The sequence below is a fragment of the Salmo salar genome, chromosome 13 (genome assembly GCF_965601325.2).
Source record: "Salmo salar chromosome 13, fSalSal1, whole genome shotgun sequence".
NCBI classification, from domain to species: Eukaryota; Metazoa; Chordata; class Actinopteri; order Salmoniformes; family Salmonidae; genus Salmo; species Salmo salar.
Window position 1 is genome coordinate 113648686 of NC_138303.1, and position 22538 is coordinate 113671223.

General features: G+C 38.0%; 1 protein-coding gene across 1 annotated transcript in view; it reads right to left on the reverse strand.

The window, feature by feature from the left end:
- The window catches only part of LOC106568587 (glutamate receptor ionotropic, NMDA 3A), a 129083-nt gene that overhangs the window by 32015 nt on the left and 74530 nt on the right, over positions 1-22538 (reverse strand). Inside the window, exon 8 of the mRNA XM_045692701.2 lies at positions 19863-20024. Coding sequence (XP_045548657.2) covers positions 19863-20024 — 162 coding nt within the window. The remainder of the gene's footprint in view (positions 1-19862; positions 20025-22538) is intronic.

Sequence of the window (22538 nt, forward strand, 5' to 3'; positions counted from 1 at the left end):
GTCCAAAAATCTCCGTCTCGTTAGCACATGATGTAAGCCAGCCGGACTTCTCGTCATGAACGAGGGGAAAAAATATATTTCCGTTCGTTCAAACATGTCAAACGTTGTATAGCATAAATCATTAGGGCCTTTTTTAACCAGAACATGAATAATATTCAAGGTGGACGAATGCATACTCTTTTATAACGTATTGGAACGAGGGTACCCAACATGAACTAGCGCGCCAGGTGTCTAATGGGACATCATCGTTCCATGGCTCTTGTTCGGTCAGATCTCCCTCCAGAAGACTCAAAACACTTTGTAAAGGCTGGTGACATCTAGTGGAAGCAATAGGAAGTGCCAAAATATTCCTAAACCCCTGTGTTTTTCAATGGGATAGGTTTAAAGTCAATACAACACATCAGGTATCCACTTCCTGTCAGAAAATGTCTCAGGGTTTTGCCTGCCAAATGAGTTCTGTTATACTCACAGACACCATTCAAACAGTTTTGGAAACTTTAGAGTGTTTTCTATCCATATATAATAAGTATATGCATATTCTAGTTACTGGGTAGGATTAGTAACCAGATTAAATCGGGTACATTTTTTTTATCCAGACGTGCAAATGCTGCCCCCTAGACCCAACAGGTTAGAAACACACCAGATATTAGAAACACACCCGACATTAGAAACACACCAGATAGAAACAAACCAGACATTAGAAACACACCATACAGAAACACACCAGACATTAGAAACACACCAGACATTAGAAACACACCAGATATTAGAAACACACCAGATATTAGAAACACACCAGACAGAAACACACCAGATAGAAACACACCAGATATTAGAAACACACCAGACATTAGAAACACACCAGATATTAGAAACACACCAGATATTAGAAACACACCAGACAGAAACACACTAGATATTAGAAACACACCAGAAATTAGGAACACACCAGACATTAGAAACACACCAGATATTAGAAACACACCAGATATTAGAAACACACCAGACAGAAACACACCAGACAGAAACACACCAGATATTAGAAACACACCAGACAGAAACACACCAGACATTAGAAACACACCAGATATTAGAAACACACCAGACATTAGAAACACACCAGACATTAGAAACACACCAGATATTAGAAACACACCCGACATTAGAAACACACCAGATAGAAACACACCAGACAATAGAAACACGCCAGACAGAAACACACCAGACAGGCAGAAACACACCAGACATTAGAAACACACCAGATATTAGAAACACACCAGATATTAGAAACACACCAGACATTAGAAACACACCAGATAGAAACAAACCAGACATTAGAAACACACCAGACAGAAACACACCGGATAGAAACACACCAGATATTAGAAACACACCAGACATTAGAAACACACCAGATATTAGAAACACACCAGATATTAGAAACACACCAGACAGAAACACACTAGATATTAGAAACACACCAGAAATTAGGAACACACCAGACAGAAACACACCAGATATTAGAAACACACCAGACATTAGAAACACACCAGACAGAAACACACCAGACATTAGAAACACACCAGACATTGGAAACACACCAGACATTAGAAACACACCAGATATTAGAAACACACCAGACATTAGAAACACACCAGACAGAAACACACCAGACATTAGAAACACACCAGACAGAAACACACCAGATATTAGAAACACACCAGACATTAGAAACACACCAGACATTAGAAACACACCAGATATTAGAAACACACCAGATATTAGAAACACACCAGACAGAAACACACCAGATATTAGAAACACACCAGAATTAGAAACACACCAGATATTAGAAACACACCAGACATTAGAAACACACCAGATATTAGAAACACACCAGATATTAGAAACACACCAGACATTAGAAACACACCAGATATTAGAAACACACCAGACAGAAACACACCAGATATTAGAAACACACCAGATATTAGAAACACACCAGACATTAGAAACACACCAGATATTAGAAACACACCAGACATTAGAAACACACCAGATATTAGAAACACACCAGATATTAGAAACACACAGACAGAAACACACCAGACAGAAACACACCAGATATTAGAAACACACCAGATATTAGAAACACACCAAAGAAACACACCAGATTAGAAACACACCAGAAGAAACACACCAGATATTAGAAACACACCAGACAGAAACACACCAGATATTAGAAACACACCAGATATTAGAAACACACCAGATATTAGAAACACACCAGACATGAAACACACCAGATATTAGAAACACACCAGACATTAGAAACACACCAGACAGAAACACACCAGACAGAAACACACCAGATATTAGAAACACACCAGATATTAGAAACACACCAGACATTAGAAACACACCAGATATTAGAAACACACCAGACAGAAACACACCAGACATTGGAAACACACCAGACATTAGAAACACACCAGATATTAGAAACACACCAGACATTAGAAACACACCAGATATTAGAAACACACCAGACATTAGAAACACACCAGACATTAGAAACACACCAGATATTAGAAACACACCCGACATTAGAAACACACCAGATAGAAACACACCAGACATTAGAAACACACCATACAGAAACACACCAGATTTTAGAAACACACCAGACATTAGAAACACACCAGATATTAGAAACACACCAGACAGAAACACACCAGACAGAAACACACCAGATATTAGAAACTCACCAGACAGAAAAACACCAGACAGAAACACACCAGATATTAGAAACACACCAGACATTAGAAACACACCAGTCAGAAACACACCAGACATTGGAAACACACCAGACATTAGAAACACACCAGACATTAGAAACACACCAGATATTAGAAACACACCAGACATTAGAAACACACCAGACATTAGAAACACACCAGACATTAGAAACACACCAGACATTAGAAACACACCAGATATTAGAAACACACCAGACATTAGAAACACACCAGATATTAGAAACACACCAGACATTAGAAACACACCAGATATTAGAAACACACCAGACAGAAACACACCAGACAGAAACACACCAGATATTAGAAACACACCAGACATTGGAAACACACCAGATATTAGAAACACACCAGACAGAAACACACCAGATATTAGATACACACCAGATATTAGCAACACACCAGATATTAGAAACACACCAGATATTAGAAACACACTAGATATTAGAAACACACTAGATATTAGAAACACACCAGATATTAGAAACACACCAGACAGTAGAAACACACTAGATATTAGAAACACACCAGACAGAAACACACCAGATATTAGAAACACACCAGACAGAAACACACCAGATATTAGATACACACCAGATATTAGCAACACACCAGATATTAGAAACACACCAGACATTAGAAACACACCAGATATTAGAAACACACCAGATATTAGAAACACACCAGATATTAGAAACACACCAGACAGAAACACACCAGATATTAGAAACACACCAGATATTAGCAACACACCAGATATTAGAAACACACCAGACAGTAGAAACACACCAGATATTAGAAACACACCAGATATTAGAAACACACCAGACAGAAACGCACCAGACAGAAACACACCAGATATTAGAAACACACCAGATATTAGAAACACACCAGACATTGGAAACACACCAGATATTAGAAACACACCAGACATTAGAAACACACCAGACATTAGAAACACACCAGATATTAGAAACACACCAGATATTAGAAACACACCAGATATTAGAAACACACCAGACAGAAACACACCAGACATTAGAAACACACCAGACATTAGAAACACACCAGACATTAGAAACACACCAGACATTAGAAGCACACCAGACATTGGAAACACACCAGACATTAGAAACACACCAGATATTAGAAACACACCAGACAGAAACACACCAGATATTAGAAACACACCAGACATTAGAAACACACCAGACATTAGAAACACACCAGACATTAGAAACACACCAGACATTAGAAATACACCAGATATTAGAAACACACCAGACAGACACACACCAGATATTAGAAACACACCAGACATTAGAAACACACCAGATATTAGAAACACACCCGACATTAGAAACACACCAGATAGAAACACACCAGACATTAGAAACACACCATACAGAAACACACCAGATTTTAGAAACACACCAGACATTAGAAACACACCAGATATTAGAAACACACCAGACAGAAACACACCAGACAGAAACACACCAGATATTAGAAACTCACCAGACAGAAACACACCAGACAGAAACACACCAGATATTAGAAACACACCAGACATTAGAAACACACCAGACAGAAACACACCAGACATTAGAAACACACCAGACAGAAACACACCAGACATTGGAAACACACCAGATATTAGAAACACACCAGACATTAGAAACACACCAGACATTAGAAACACACCAGACATTAGAAATACACCAGATATTAGAAACACACCAGACAGACACACACCAGATATTAGAAACACACCAGACATTAGAAACACACCAGATATTAGAAACACACCCGACATTAGAAACACACCAGATAGAAACACACCAGACATTAGAAACACACCATACAGAAACACACCAGATTTTAGAAACACACCAGACATTAGAAACACACCAGATATTAGAAACACACCAGACAGAAACACACCAGACAGAAACACACCAGATATTAGAAACTCACCAGACAGAAACACACCAGACAGAAACACACCAGATATTAGAAACACACCAGACATTAGAAACACACCAGACAGAAACACACCAGACATTAGAAACACACCAGACATTAGAAACACACCAGATATTAGAAACACACCAGATATTAGAAACACACCAGATATTAGAAACACACCAGACAGAAACACACCAGACATTAGAAATACACCAGATATTAGATACACACCAGACAGAAACACACCAGATATTAGAAACACACCAGATATTAGAAACACACCAGACATTAGAAACACACCAGACAGAAACACACCAGATATTAGAAACACACCAGACAGAAACACTCCAGATATTAGAAACACACCAGATATTAGCAACACACCAGATATTAGAAACACACCAGACATTAGAAACACACCAGATATTAGAAACACACCAGATATTAGAAACACACCAGAGAGAAACACACCAGGCAGAAACACAGCAGACATTAGAAACACACCAGATATTAGAAACACACCAGACATTGGAAACACACCAGATATTAGAAACACACCAGACAGAAACACAGCAGATATTAGAAACACACCAAACATTACAAACACACCAGACAGAAACACACCAGATATTAGAAACACACCAGACATTAGAAACACACCAGACATTAGAAACACACCAGACATTAGAAACACACCAGACATTAGAAACACACCAGACATTGGAAACACACCAGACATTAGAAACACACCAGATATTAGAAACACACCAGATATTAGAAACACACCAGATATTAGAAACACACCAGACAGAAACACACCAGACATTAGAAACACACCAGATATTAGAAACACACCCGACATTAGAAACACACCAGACATTAGAAGCACACCAGACATTGGAAACACACCAGACATTAGAAACACACCAGATATTAGAAACACACCAGACAGAAACATACCAGATATTAGAAACACACCAGACATTAGAAACACACCAGACATTAGAAACACACCAGACATTAGAAACACACCAGACATTAGAAATACACCAGATATTAGAAACACACCAGACAGACACACACCAGATATTAGAAACACACCAGACATTAGAAACACACCAGATATTAGAAACACACCCGACATTAGAAACACACCAGATAGAAACACACCAGACATTAGAAACACACCATACAGAAACACACCAGATTTTAGAAACACACCAGACATTAGAAACACACCAGATATTAGAAACACACCAGACAGAAACACACCAGACAGAAACACACCAGATATTAGAAACTCACCAGACAGAAACACACCAGACAGAAACACACCAGATATTAGAAACACACCAGACATTAGAAACACACCAGACAGAAACACACCAGACATTAGAAACACACCAGTCAGAAACACACCAGACATTGGAAACACACCAGATATTAGAAACACACCAGACATTAGAAACACACCAGACATTAGAAACACACCAGATATAAGAAACACACCCGACATTAGAAACACACCAGATAGAAACACACCAGACATTAGAAACACACCATACAGAAACACAACAGATATTAGAAACACACCAGACATTAGAAACACACCAGATATTAGAAACACACCAGATATTAGAAACACACTAGACAGAAACACACCAGAGAGAAACACACCAGATATTAGAAACACACCAGATATTAGAAACACACCAGACATTGGAAACACACCAGATATTAGAAACACACCAGACAGAAACACAGCAGATATTAGAAACACACCAAACATTAGAAACACACCAGATATTAGAAACACACCAGACAGAAACACACCAGATATTAGAAACACACCAGACAGAAACACACCAGACAGAAACACACCAGACATTAGAAACACACCAGACATTAGAAACACACCAGACATTAGAAATACACCAGATATTAGAAACACACCAGACAGACACACCAGATATTAGAAACACACCAGACATTAGAAACACACCAGATATTAGAAACACACCAGACATTAGAAACACACTAGATATTAGAAACACACCAGACATTAGAAACACACCAGACATTAGAAACACACCAGATATTAGAAACACACCCGACATTAGAAACACACCAGATAGAAACACACCAGACATTAGAAACACACCATACAGAAACACACCAGATATTAGAAACACACCAGACATTAGAAACACACCAGATATTAGAAACACACCAGATATTAGAAACACACCAGACAGAAACACACCAGACAGAAACACACCAGATATTAGAAACTCACCAGACAGAAACACACCAGACAGAAACACACCAGATATTAGAAACACACCAGACATTAGAAACACACCAGACATTAGAAACACACCAGATATTAGAAACACACCCGACATTAGAAACAGACCAGATAGAAACACACCAGACAATAGAAACACGCCAGACAGAAACACACCAGACAGAAACACACCAGATATTGCCCCGCAGAAACACACCAGATATTAGAAACACACCAGACTGGCCCATCTCCCCGCAGCCCCGCATGACACACCAGATGCCCCAGCTTAGCCCCAACGACACCAGATATTAGAAACACACCAGACAGTAGAAACACACCAGATATTAGAAACACACCAGATATTAGAAACACACTAGACAGAAACACACCAGACAGAAACACACCAGATATTAGAAACACACCAGATATTAGAAACACACCAGACATTGGAAACACACCAGATATTAGAAACACACCAGACAGAAACACACCAGACATTGGAAACACACCAGACATTAGAAACACACCAGATATTAGAAACACACCAGATATTAGAAACACACCAGATATTAGAAACACACCAGACAGAAACACACCAGACATTAGAAACACACCAGATATTAGAAACACACCCGACATTAGAAACACACCAGACATTAGAAGCACACCAGACATTGGAAACACACCAGACATTAGAAACACACCAGATATTAGAAACACACCAGACAGAAACATACCAGATATTAGAAACACACCAGACATTAGAAACACACCAGACATTAGAAACACACCAGACATTAGAAACACACCAGACATTAGAAATACACCAGATATTAGAAACACACCAGACAGACACACACCAGATATTAGAAACACACCAGACATTAGAAACACACCAGATATTAGAAACACACCCGACATTAGAAACACACCAGATAGAAACACACCAGACATTAGAAACACACCATACAGAAACACACCAGATTTTAGAAACACACCAGACATTAGAAACACACCAGATATTAGAAACACACCAGACAGAAACACACCAGACAGAAACACACCAGATATTAGAAACTCACCAGACAGAAACACACCAGACAGAAACACACCAGATATTAGAAACACACCAGACATTAGAAACACACCAGACAGAAACACACCAGACATTAGAAACACACCAGTCAGAAACACACCAGACATTGGAAACACACCAGATATTAGAAACACACCAGACATTAGAAACACACCAGACATTAGAAACACACCAGATATAAGAAACACACCCGACATTAGAAACACACCAGATAGAAACACACCAGACATTAGAAACACACCATACAGAAACACAACAGATATTAGAAACACACCAGACATTAGAAACACACCAGATATTAGAAACACACCAGATATTAGAAACACACTAGACAGAAACACACCAGAGAGAAACACACCAGATAATAGAAACACACCAGATATTAGAAACACACCAGACATTGGAAACACACCAGATATTAGAAACACACCAGACAGAAACACAGCAGATATTAGAAACACACCAAACATTAGAAACACACCAGATATTAGAAACACACCAGACAGAAACACACTAGATATTAGAAACACACCAGACAGAAACACACCAGACAGAAACACACCAGACATTAGAAACACACCAGACATTAGAAACACACCAGACATTAGAAATACACCAGATATTAGAAACACACCAGACAGACACACCAGATATTAGAAACACACCAGACATTAGAAACACAGCAGATATTAGAAACACACCAGACATTAGAAACACACCAGACATTAGAAACACACCAGATATTAGAAACACACCCGACATTAGAAACACACCAGATAGAAACACACCAGACATTAGAAACACACCATACAGAAACACACCAGATATTAGAAACACACCAGACATTAGAAACACACCAGATATTAGAAACACACCAGATATTAGAAACACACCAGACAGAAACACACCAGACAGAAACACACCAGATATTAGAATCTCACCAGACAGAAACACACCAGACAGAAACACACCAGATATTAGAAACACACCAGACATTAGAAACACACCAGACATTAGAAACACACCAGATATTAGAAACACACCCGACATTAGAAACAGACCAGATAGAAACACACCAGACAATAGAAACACGCCAGACAGAAACACACCAGACAGAAACACACCAGATATTAGAAACACACCAGACATTGGAAACACACCAGATATTAGAAACACACCAGACATTAGAGACACCATACAGAAACACACCAGACAGAAACACACCAGACATTAGAAACACACCAGATATTAGCCTCTTGGGGCTAGGTGGGACGCTAGCGTGCCACCTGTGGTGCACTCCATCAACAGCAGGTGCATTTCAAGAGCGGCAAATTTGAATCCAAATAAATGTCAAAATTCAAATTTTTCAAAAATACAACTATTTTACACCATTTGAAAGATAAACATCTCCTTAATCTAACCACGTTTTACGATTTCAAAAAGGTTTTACGGCGAAAGCATAAATTTAGAGTATGTTAGGACAGTACATTTACAAGAGTTGTGTGTAATGTTTTGTCAAGTCAAAGACAGGGTCACCAAAACCATAAAACCAGCTAAAATGATGCACTAACCTTTTACAATCTCCATCAGATGACACTCCTAGGACATTATGTTAGACAATGCATGCATTTTTAGTTCTATCAAGTTCATATTTATATCCAAAAACAGCGTTTTACTATGGCATTGATGTTGAGGAAATCGTTTCCCTCCAATAACCGGCAGTCAAGTCAGCGTAACAAATTAAATAATTAAAATTAGAAAACATTGGTAAAATATGATATTGTCATTTAAAGAATTATAGATTTACATCTCTTGAACGCAATCAACTTGCCAGATTTAAAAATAACCTTACTGGGAAATCACACTTTGCAATAATCTGAGCACTGCGCCCAGAAAAATACGCGTTGCGATACAGACTAGACGTCATGTTGGGGAGATCTAAAATCGAAAATACTATGTAAATAATCCATTACCTTTGATTCTCTTCATCAGATGTCACTTCCAGGTATCACAGGTCCATAACGAATGTAGTTTTGTTCAAAAAAGCTCATCATTTATGTCCAAAAATCTCCGTCTCGTTAGCACATGATGTAAGCCAGCCGGACTTCTCGTCATGAACGAGGGGAAAAAATATATTTCCGTTCGTTCAAACATGTCAAACGTTGTATAGCATAAATCATTAGGGCCTTTTTTAACCAGAACATGAATAATATTCAAGGTGGACGAATGCATACTCTTTTATAACGTATTGGAACGAGGGTACCCAACATGAACTAGCGCGCCAGGTGTCTAATGGGACATCATCGTTCCATGGCTCTTGTTCGGTCAGATCTCCCTCCAGAAGACTCAAAACACTTTGTAAAGGCTGGTGACATCTAGTGGAAGCAATAGGAAGTGCCAAAATATTCCTAAACCCCTGTGTTTTTCAATGGGATAGGTTTAAAGTCAATACAACACATCAGGTATCCACTTCCTGTCAGAAAATGTCTCAGGGTTTTGCCTGCCAAATGAGTTCTGTTATACTCACAGACACCATTCAAACAGTTTTGGAAACTTTAGAGTGTTTTCTATCCATATATAATAAGTATATGCATATTCTAGTTACTGGGTAGGATTAGTAACCAGATTAAATCGGGTACATTTTTTTTATCCAGACGTGCAAATGCTGCCCCCTAGACCCAACAGGTTAGAAACACACCAGATATTAGAAACACACCCGACATTAGAAACACACCAGATAGAAACAAACCAGACATTAGAAACACACCATACAGAAACACACCAGACATTAGAAACACACCAGACATTAGAAACACACCAGATATTAGAAACACACCAGATATTAGAAACACACCAGACAGAAACACACCAGATAGAAACACACCAGATATTAGAAACACACCAGACATTAGAAACACACCAGATATTAGAAACACACCAGATATTAGAAACACACCAGACAGAAACACACTAGATATTAGAAACACACCAGAAATTAGGAACACACCAGACAGAAACACACCAGATATTAGAAACACACCAGATATTAGAAACTCACCAGACAGAAACACACCAGACAGAAACACACCAGATATTAGAAACACACCAGACATTAGAAACACACCAGACATTAGAAACACACCAGATATTAGAAACACACCCGACATTAGAAACACACCAGATAGAAACACACCAGACATTAGAAACACACCATACAGAAACACACCAGATATTAGAAACACACCAGACATTAGAAACACACCAGATATTAGAAACACACCAGATATTAGAAACACACCAGACAGAAACACACCAGACAGAAACACACCAGATATTAGAAACTCACCAGACAGAAACACACCAGACAGAAACACACCAGATATTAGAAACACACCAGACATTAGAAACACACCAGACATTAGAAACACACCAGATATTAGAAACACACCCGACATTAGAAACAGACCAGATAGAAACACACCAGACAATAGAAACACGCCAGACAGAAACACACCAGACAGAAACACACCAGACAGAAACACACCAGACATTAGAAACACACCAGATATTAGAAACACACCAGATATTAGAAACACACCAGACATTAGAAACACACCAGATAGAAACAAACCAGACATTAGAAACACACCATACAGAAACACACCGGATAGAAACACACCAGATATTAGAAAAACACCAGACATTAGAAACACACCAGATATTAGAAACACACCAGATATTAGAAACACACCAGACAGAAACACACTAGATATTAGAAACACACCAGAAATTAGGAACACACCAGACAGAAACACACCAGATATTAGAAACACACCAGATATTAGAAACTCACCAGACAGAAACACACCAGACAGCAACACACCAGATATTAGAAACACACCAGACATTAGAAACACACCAGACATTAGAAATACACCAGATATTAGAAACACACCAGACAGAAACACTCCAGATATTAGAAACACACCAGACATTAGAAACACACCAGATATTACAAACACACCAGATATTAGAAACACACTAGACAGAAACACACCAGACAGAAACACACCAGATATTAGAAACACACCAGATATTAGAAACACACCAGACATTGGAAACACACCAGATATTAGAAACACACCAGACAGAAACACACCAGATATTAGAAACACACCAGACAGAAACACAGCAGATATTAGAAACACACCAAACATTAGAAACACACCAGATATTACAAACACACCAGACAGAAACACACCAGATATTAGAAACACACCAGACATTAGAAACACACCAGACAGAAACACACCAGACATTAGAAACACACCAGACATTGGAAACACACCAGACATTAGAAACACACCAGATATTAGAAACACACCAGACATTAGAAACACACCAGACCGAAACACACCAGACATTAGAAACACACCAGACCGAAACACACCAGATATTAGAAACACACCAGACATTAGAAACACACCAGATATTAGAAACACACCAGACATTAGAAACACACCAGACATTAGAAACACACCAGATATTAGAAACACACCCGACATTAGAAACACACCAGATAGAAACACACCAGACATTAGAAACACACCATACAGAAACACACCAGACTTTAGAAACACACCAGACATTAGAAACACACCAGATATTAGAAACACACCAGACAGAAACACACCAGACAGAAACACACCAGATATTAGAAACTCACCAGACAGAAAAACACCAGACAGAAACACACCAGATATTAGAAACACACCAGACATTAGAAACACACCAGTCAGAAACACACCAGACATTGGAAACACACCAGACATTAGAAACACACCAGACATTAGAAACACACCAGATATTAGAAACACACCAGACATTAGAAACACACCAGACATTAGAAACACACCAGATAGAAAAACACCAGACATTAGAAACACACCATACAGAAACACACCAGATATTAGAAACACACCAGACATTAGAAACACACCAGATATTAGAAACACACCAGATATTAGAAACACACTAGACAGAAACACACCAGACAGAAACACACCAGATATTAGAAACACACCAGATATTAGAAACACACCAGACATTGGAAACACACCAGATATTACTAACACACCAGACAGAAACACACCAGATATTAGAAACACACCAGACAGAAACACACCAGACAGAAACACACCAGACATTAGAAACACACCAGACATTAGAAGCACACCAGACATTGGAAACACACCAGACATTAGAAACACACCAGATATTAGAAACACACCAGACAGAAACACACCAGACAGAAACATACCAGATATTAGAAACACACCAGATATTAGAAACACACCAGACATTAGAAACACACCAGACAGAAACACACCAGATATTAGAAATACACCAGACATTAGAAACACACCAGACATTAGAAGCACACCAGACATTGGAAACACACCAGACATTAGAAGCACACCAGACATTAGAAGCACACCAGACATTGGAAACACACCAGACATTAGAAACACACCAGATATTAGAAACACACCAGACAGAAACACACCAGACAGAAACATACCAGATATTAGAAACACACCAGACATTAGAAACACACCAGACATTAGAAACACACCAGATATTAGAAACACACCAGACATTAGAAACACACCAGATATTAGAAACACACCAGACATTAGAAACACACCAGATATTAGAAACACACCAGACATTAGAAACACACCAGACATTAGAAACACACCAGATATTAGAAACACACCCGACATTAGAAACACACCAGATAGAAACACACCAGACAGAAACACACCAGACAGAAACACACCAGATATTAGAAACTCACCAGACAGAAACACACCAGACAGAAACACACCAGATATTAGAAACTCACCAGACAGAAACACACCAGACAGAAACACACCAGATATTAGAAACACACCAGACATTAGAAACACACCAGATATTAGAAACACACCAGACAGAAACACACCAGACAGAAACACACCAGATATTAGAAACACACCAGACATTGGAAACACACCAGATATTAGAAACACACCAGACAGAAACACACCAGATATTAGATACACACCAGATATTAGCAACACACCAGATATTAGAAACACACCAGATATTAGAAACACACTAGATATTAGAAACACACTAGATATTAGAAACACACCAGATATTAGAAACACACCAGACAGTAGAAACACACTAGATATTAGAAACACACCAGACAGAAACACACCAGATATTAGAAACACACCAGACAGAAACACACCAGATATTAGATACACACCAGATATTAGCAACACACCAGATATTAGAAACACACCAGATATTAGAAACACACTAGATATTAGAAACACACTAGATATTAGAAACACACCAGATATTAGAAACACACCAGACAGAAACACACCAGATATTAGATACACACCAGATATTAGCAACACACCAGATATTAGAAACACACCAGACAGTAGAAACACACCAGATATTAGAAACACACCAGATATTAGAAACACACTAGACAGAAACACACCAGACAGAAACACACCAGATATTAGAAACACACCAGATATTAGAAACACACCAGACATTGGAAACACACCAGATATTAGAAACACACGAGACAGAAACACACCAGATATTAGAAACACACCAAACATTAGAAACACACCAGATATTAGAAACACACCAGACAGAAACACACCAGACAGAAACACACCAGATATTAGAAACACACCAGACAGAAACACACCAGACATTAGAAACACACCAGACATTAGAAGCACACCAGACATTGGAAACACACCAGATATTAGAAACACACCAGACAGAAACACACCAGACAGAAACACACCAGACATTAGAAACACACCAGACATTAGAAACACACCAGACATTGGAAACACACCAGACATTAGAAACACACCAGATATTAGAAACACACCAGACAGAAACACACCAGACAGAAACACACCAGACATTAGAAACACACCAGATATTAGAAACACACCAGACATTAGAAACACACCAGACAGAAACACACCAGATATTAGAAACACACCAGACATTAGAAACACACCAGACATTAGAAGCACACCAGACATTGGAAACACACCAGACATTAGAAGCACACCAGACATTAGAAGCACACCAGACATTGGAAACACACCAGACATTAGAAACACACCAGATATTAGAAACACACCAGACAGAAACACACCAGACAGAAACATACCAGATATTAGAAACACACCAGACATTAGAAACACACCAGACATTAGAAACACACCAGATATTAGAAACACACCAGACATTAGAAACACACCAGATATTAGAAACACACCAGACATTAGAAACACACCAGATATTAGAAACACACCAGACATTAGAAACACACCAGACATTAGAAACACACCAGATATTAGAAACACACCCGACATTAGAAACACACCAGATAGAAACACACCAGACAGAAACACACCAGACAGAAACACACCAGATATTAGAAACTCACCAGACAGAAACACACCAGACAGAAACACACCAGATATTAGAAACTCACCAGACAGAAACACACCAGACAGAAACACACCAGATATTAGAAACACACCAGACATTAGAAACACACCAGATATTAGAAACACACCAGACAGAAACACACCAGACAGAAACACACCAGATATTAGAAACACACCAGACATTGGAAACACACCAGATATTAGAAACACACCAGACAGAAACACACCAGATATTAGATACACACCAGATATTAGCAACACACCAGATATTAGAAACACACCAGATATTAGAAACACACCAGACAGAAACACACCAGACAGAAACATACCAGATATTAGAAACACACCAGACATTGGAAACACACCAGATATTAGAAACACACCAGACATTGGAAACACACCAGATATTAGAAACACACCAGACATTGGAAACACACCAGATATTAGAAACACACCAGACAGAAACACACCAGACATTAGAAACACACCAGATATTAGAAACACACCAGACAGAAACACACCAGACAGAAACACACCAGATATTAGAAACACACCAGACATTAGAAACACACCAGACAGAAACACACCAGACAGAAACACACCAGATATTAGAAACACACCAGACATTAGAAACACACCAGTCAGAAACACACCAGACATTAGAAACACACCAGATATTAGAAACACACCAGACAGAAACACACCAGATATTAGAAACACACCAGACAGAAACACACCAGACAGAAACACACCAGACAGAAACACACCAGACAGAAACACACCAGATATTAGAAACACACCAGACATTGGAAACACACCAGATATTAGAAACACACCAGACAGAAACACACCAGACATTAGAAACACACCAGATATTAGAAACACACCAGACAGAAACACACCAGACAGAAACACACCAGATATTAGAAACACACCAGACATTAGAAACACACCAGATATTAGAAACTCACCAGACAGAAACACACCAGACAGAAACACACCAGATATTAGAAACACACCAGACATTAGAAACACACCAGATATTAGAAACACACCAGACAGAAACACACCAGACAGAAACACACCAGATATTAGAAACACACCAGACATTGGAAACACACCAGATATTAGAAACACACCAGACAGAAACACACCAGATATTAGATACACACCAGATATTAGCAACACACCAGATATTAGAAACACACCAGATATTAGAAACACACTAGATATTAGAAACACACTAGATATTAGAAACACACCAGATATTAGAAACACACCAGACAGTAGAAACACACTAGATATTAGAAACACACCAGACAGAAACACACCAGATATTAGAAACACACCAGACAGAAACACACCAGATATTAGATACACACCAGATATTAGCAACACACCAGATATTAGAAACACACCAGATATTAGAAACACACTAGATATTAGAAACACACTAGATATTAGAAACACACCAGATATTAGAAACACACCAGACAGAAACACACCAGATATTAGATACACACCAGATATTAGCAACACACCAGATATTAGAAACACACCAGACAGTAGAAACACACCAGATATTAGAAACACACCAGATATTAGAAACACACTAGACAGAAACACACCAGACAGAAACACACCAGATATTAGAAACACACCAGATATTAGAAACACACCAGACATTGGAAACACACCAGATATTAGAAACACACGAGACAGAAACACACCAGATATTAGAAACACACCAAACATTAGAAACACACCAGATATTAGAAACACACCAGACAGAAACACACCAGACAGAAACACACCAGATATTAGAAACACACCAGACAGAAACACACCAGACATTAGAAACACACCAGACATTAGAAGCACACCAGACATTGGAAACACACCAGACATTAGAAACACACCAGATATTAGAAACACACCAGACAGAAACACACCAGACAGAAACACACCAGACAGAAACACACCAGATATTAGAAACACACCAGATATTAGAAACACACCAGACATTGGAAACACACCAGATATTAGAAACACACCAGACATTGGAAACACACCAGATATTAGAAACACACCAGACATTGGAAACACACCAGATATTAGAAACACACCAGACAGAAACACACCAGACATTAGAAACACACCAGATATTAGAAACACACCAGACAGAAACAAACCAGATATTAGAAACACACCAGATATTAGCAACACACCAGACATTAGAAATACACCAGATATTAGAAACACACCAGATATTAGAAACACACCAGACAGAAACACACCAGACAGAAACACACCAGATATTAGAAACACACCAGACATTAGAAACACACCAGTCAGAAACACACCAGACATTAGAAACACACCAGATATTAGAAACACACCAGACAGAAACACACCAGATATTAGAAACACACCAGATATTAGAAACACACCAGACATTAGAAACACACCAGTCAGAAACACACCAGACATTAGAAACACACCAGTCAGAAACACACCAGACATTAGAAACACACCAGACAGAAACACACCAGATATTAGAAACACACCAGATATTAGAAACACACCAGACAGAAACACACCAGACAGAAACACACCAGACAGAAACACACCAGATATTAGAAACACACCAGACAGAAACACACCAGATATTAGAAACACACCAGACATTGGAAACACACCAGATATTAGAAACACACCAGACAGAAACACACCAGACATTAGAAACACACCAGATATTAGAAACACACCAGACAGAAACAAACCAGATATTAGAAACACACCAGATATTAGAAACATACCAGTCAGAAACACACCAGATATTAGCAACACACCAGACATTAGAAATACACCAGATATTAGAAACACACCAGATATTAGAAACACACCAGACAGAAACACACCAGACAGAAACACACCAGATATTAGAAACACACCAGACATTGGAAACACACCAGATATTAGAAACACACCAGACATTGGAAACACACCAGATATTAGAAACACACCAGACAGAAACACACCAGACATTAGAAACACACCAGATATTAGAAACACACCAGATATTAGAAACACACCACACAAACAATATATCAGCCTGTCTTGATTTGAGAGTGATTTGGCTAAATATTGTTACGCATTGAGTTTTTTATTGGATAATTATTTTGTCGCTAAAAATGTATGATTGCTTGTGCTACCCAATAGGTCGTACTTTAGAGCCCTGGGTGTACACTACACAAAGTGTTTTGATATCGGAGACAAAATGTCCGTATCGTTGCTCGGTTAATGTGAGCAGGTCAGAGATGCACGCTGTACTTTTCTAACCAAAGCCAAAGTGTCCAAAAGTCCTTTCAACTCTGAAGTTAACAAGCACTGTCATTCAATTCAAAATGTATTGACTCTGTATGGCAAGCGTGAATGTCTTACTGAAAACGCTTCTGAGACGGCTTTGAGCCACAGCTCCTTGTTGCTACATCAACAATCTAATCACATCATCACATAATTGTTTTATAGAGACACGGTGGTAAAATCAAATCAAATTTATTTGTCACATACACATGGTTAGCAGGTGTTAATGCAAGTGTAGCGAAATGCTTGTGCTTCTAGTTCCGACCATGCAGTAATATCTAACAAGTAATCTACCAATTCCACAACTACCTTGTACACACAAGTGTAAAGGAATGAATACGAATATGTACATAAAAATATATGAATGAGTGATGGCTGAACGGCATAGGCAAGATGCAGTAGATGTTATAGAGTACAGTATATACATATGAGATGAGTATTGTAGGGTATGAAAACATATGAAGCAGCATTGTTTAAGGTGGCTAGTGATACATTACGTCAGGATGGCAAGATGCAGTAGATGGTATGGAGTACAGTATATACATATGAGATGAGTAATGTAGGTTAAGAAAACATCATATAAAGTGGCATTGAGAATCCTCATGACCAAGTGATTAATCTTGTAGTGTGTAACCACCTGTCTGTGCCACAATGTATAGTGTGAGCAACAGTATGTAAACAAGACAACAACAAAAAACTACAGGAAAGATGTTTGCGTAATGTGAGAGGCTCAGCAATGTTATGATTTTGCAAGTAGTGTAGTGTATGCCCGGCATTACCTGACTAGTATGCAGCCAATACTTGAACTTGGGGTCCTTGACTCTGGGTATGACAAAGCGGTAGATGATGTGTTCAGCCAGGGTGGTGAGGAGAGACAGAACCAGCCCGACACACAGCATCAAAAACAGGCCTGAGAAATGCTTTATGCCCATTTGTAAGGTCTGGAAAGAGACAAGACAAGACAAGACAAGACAAGACAAGACAAGACAAGACAAGACAGACAGACAGACAGACAGCATCAGTATATGTATGTCCCATTAAAACGGTCTGAAGAGAATAGAGCCAAAAACAGGATTTATTTAATGTAATTTCGTTCAGCAGCACATCCCTATACACTATTACACATCACTATACACTATTACACATCACTACACACTATTACACATCACTATACACTATTACACATCACTATACACTATTACACATCACTATACACTATTACACATCACTATACCCTATTACACATCACTATTACACATCACTATACACTATTACACATCACTATTACACATCACTATACCATATTACACATCACTATACACTATTACACATCACTATTACACATCACTATACACTATTACACATCACTACACACTATTACACATCACTATACCCTATTACACATCACTATACACTATTACACATCACTACACACTATTACACATCACTATACCCTATTACACATCCCTATACACTATTACACATCACTACACACTATTACACATCACTATACCCTATTACACATCCCTATACACTATTACACATCACTACACACTATTACACATCACTATACCCTATTACACATCCCTATACACTATTACACATCAATACACACTATTACACATCACTACACCCTATTACACATCACTATACAATATTACACATTACTATATAATATCACACATCACTACACAATATTACACATCACTATACAATATTACACATCACTATACAATATTACACATCACTATACACTATTACACACACTATTACACATCACTATACAATATTACACATCACTATACAATATTACACATCACTATACAATATTACACATCACTATATAATATTACACATCACTATACACTACTAAACATCACTATACACTACTAAACATCACTGTACACTATACACATCACTACACCCTATTACACATCACTATACACTATTACACATCACTATACACTATTACACATCACTACAACCTATTACACATCACTATACCCTATTACACATCACTATACACTATTACACATCACTATACACTACTACACATCACTATACACAATTACAGATCACTATACACTACTATACATCACTGTACACTGTTACACATCACTATACTGTATTACACATCACCTTACACCATTACACATCACTATACTGTATTACACATCACTACACACTATTACACATCACTATACACTATTACACATCACAATACAATATTACACATCACTATACACTATTACACATCACTATACACTATTACACATCACAATGCTGTATTACACATCACTGTACACTTTTACACATCACTGTACACTTTTACACATCACTATACACTATTACACATCACTATACACTATTACAAATCACTATCACACATCAATATTACACATCACAATGCTGTATTACACATCACTGTACACTTTTACACATCACTATACACTTTTACACATCACTATACACTATTACACATCACTATACACTATTACACATCCCTATACAATATTACACATCACTATACACTATTACACATCACTATACACTATTACACATCCCTATACAATATTACACATCACTATACACTATTACACATCACTATACACTATTACACACACTATTACACATCACTATACAATATTACACATCACTATACAATATTACGCATCAATATTACACATCACTATACAATATTACACATCACTATACATTATTACACATCACTATTACACATCACTATACACTATTACACATCACTATACACTATTACACATAAATATACACTATTTCACATCTCTATACCACATCACTACACACTATTACACATCACTATACACTATTGCACATCTCTATACCACATCACTATACGCCATTACACATTACTATACACTATTACACATCACTATACAATATTACACTTCACTATACAACATACACTACTACCCATCGCTGTACACATCACTATTACAGTCCACTGTACACATCACTATACACTATTTCACATCACTATACACTATTACACATCAATATTACACATCACTATACATTATTACACATCACTATACATTACTACACATCACAATTGCACATCACTACACACTATTTCACATCACTATACACTATCCCACATCACTATACACATCACTATTACAGTCCACTGTACACTATACACAATTACAGATCACTATACACTACTATACATCACTGTACACTGTTACACATCACTATACTGTATTACACATCACCGTACACCATTACACATCCCTATACACTATTACACATCACAATACACTATTACACATCACTATACACTATTACACATCACTATACACTATTACACATTACTACACAATATTACACATCACTATACACTATTACACATCACTATACCCTATTACACATCACTATACACTATTACACATCACAATACAATATTACACATCACTATA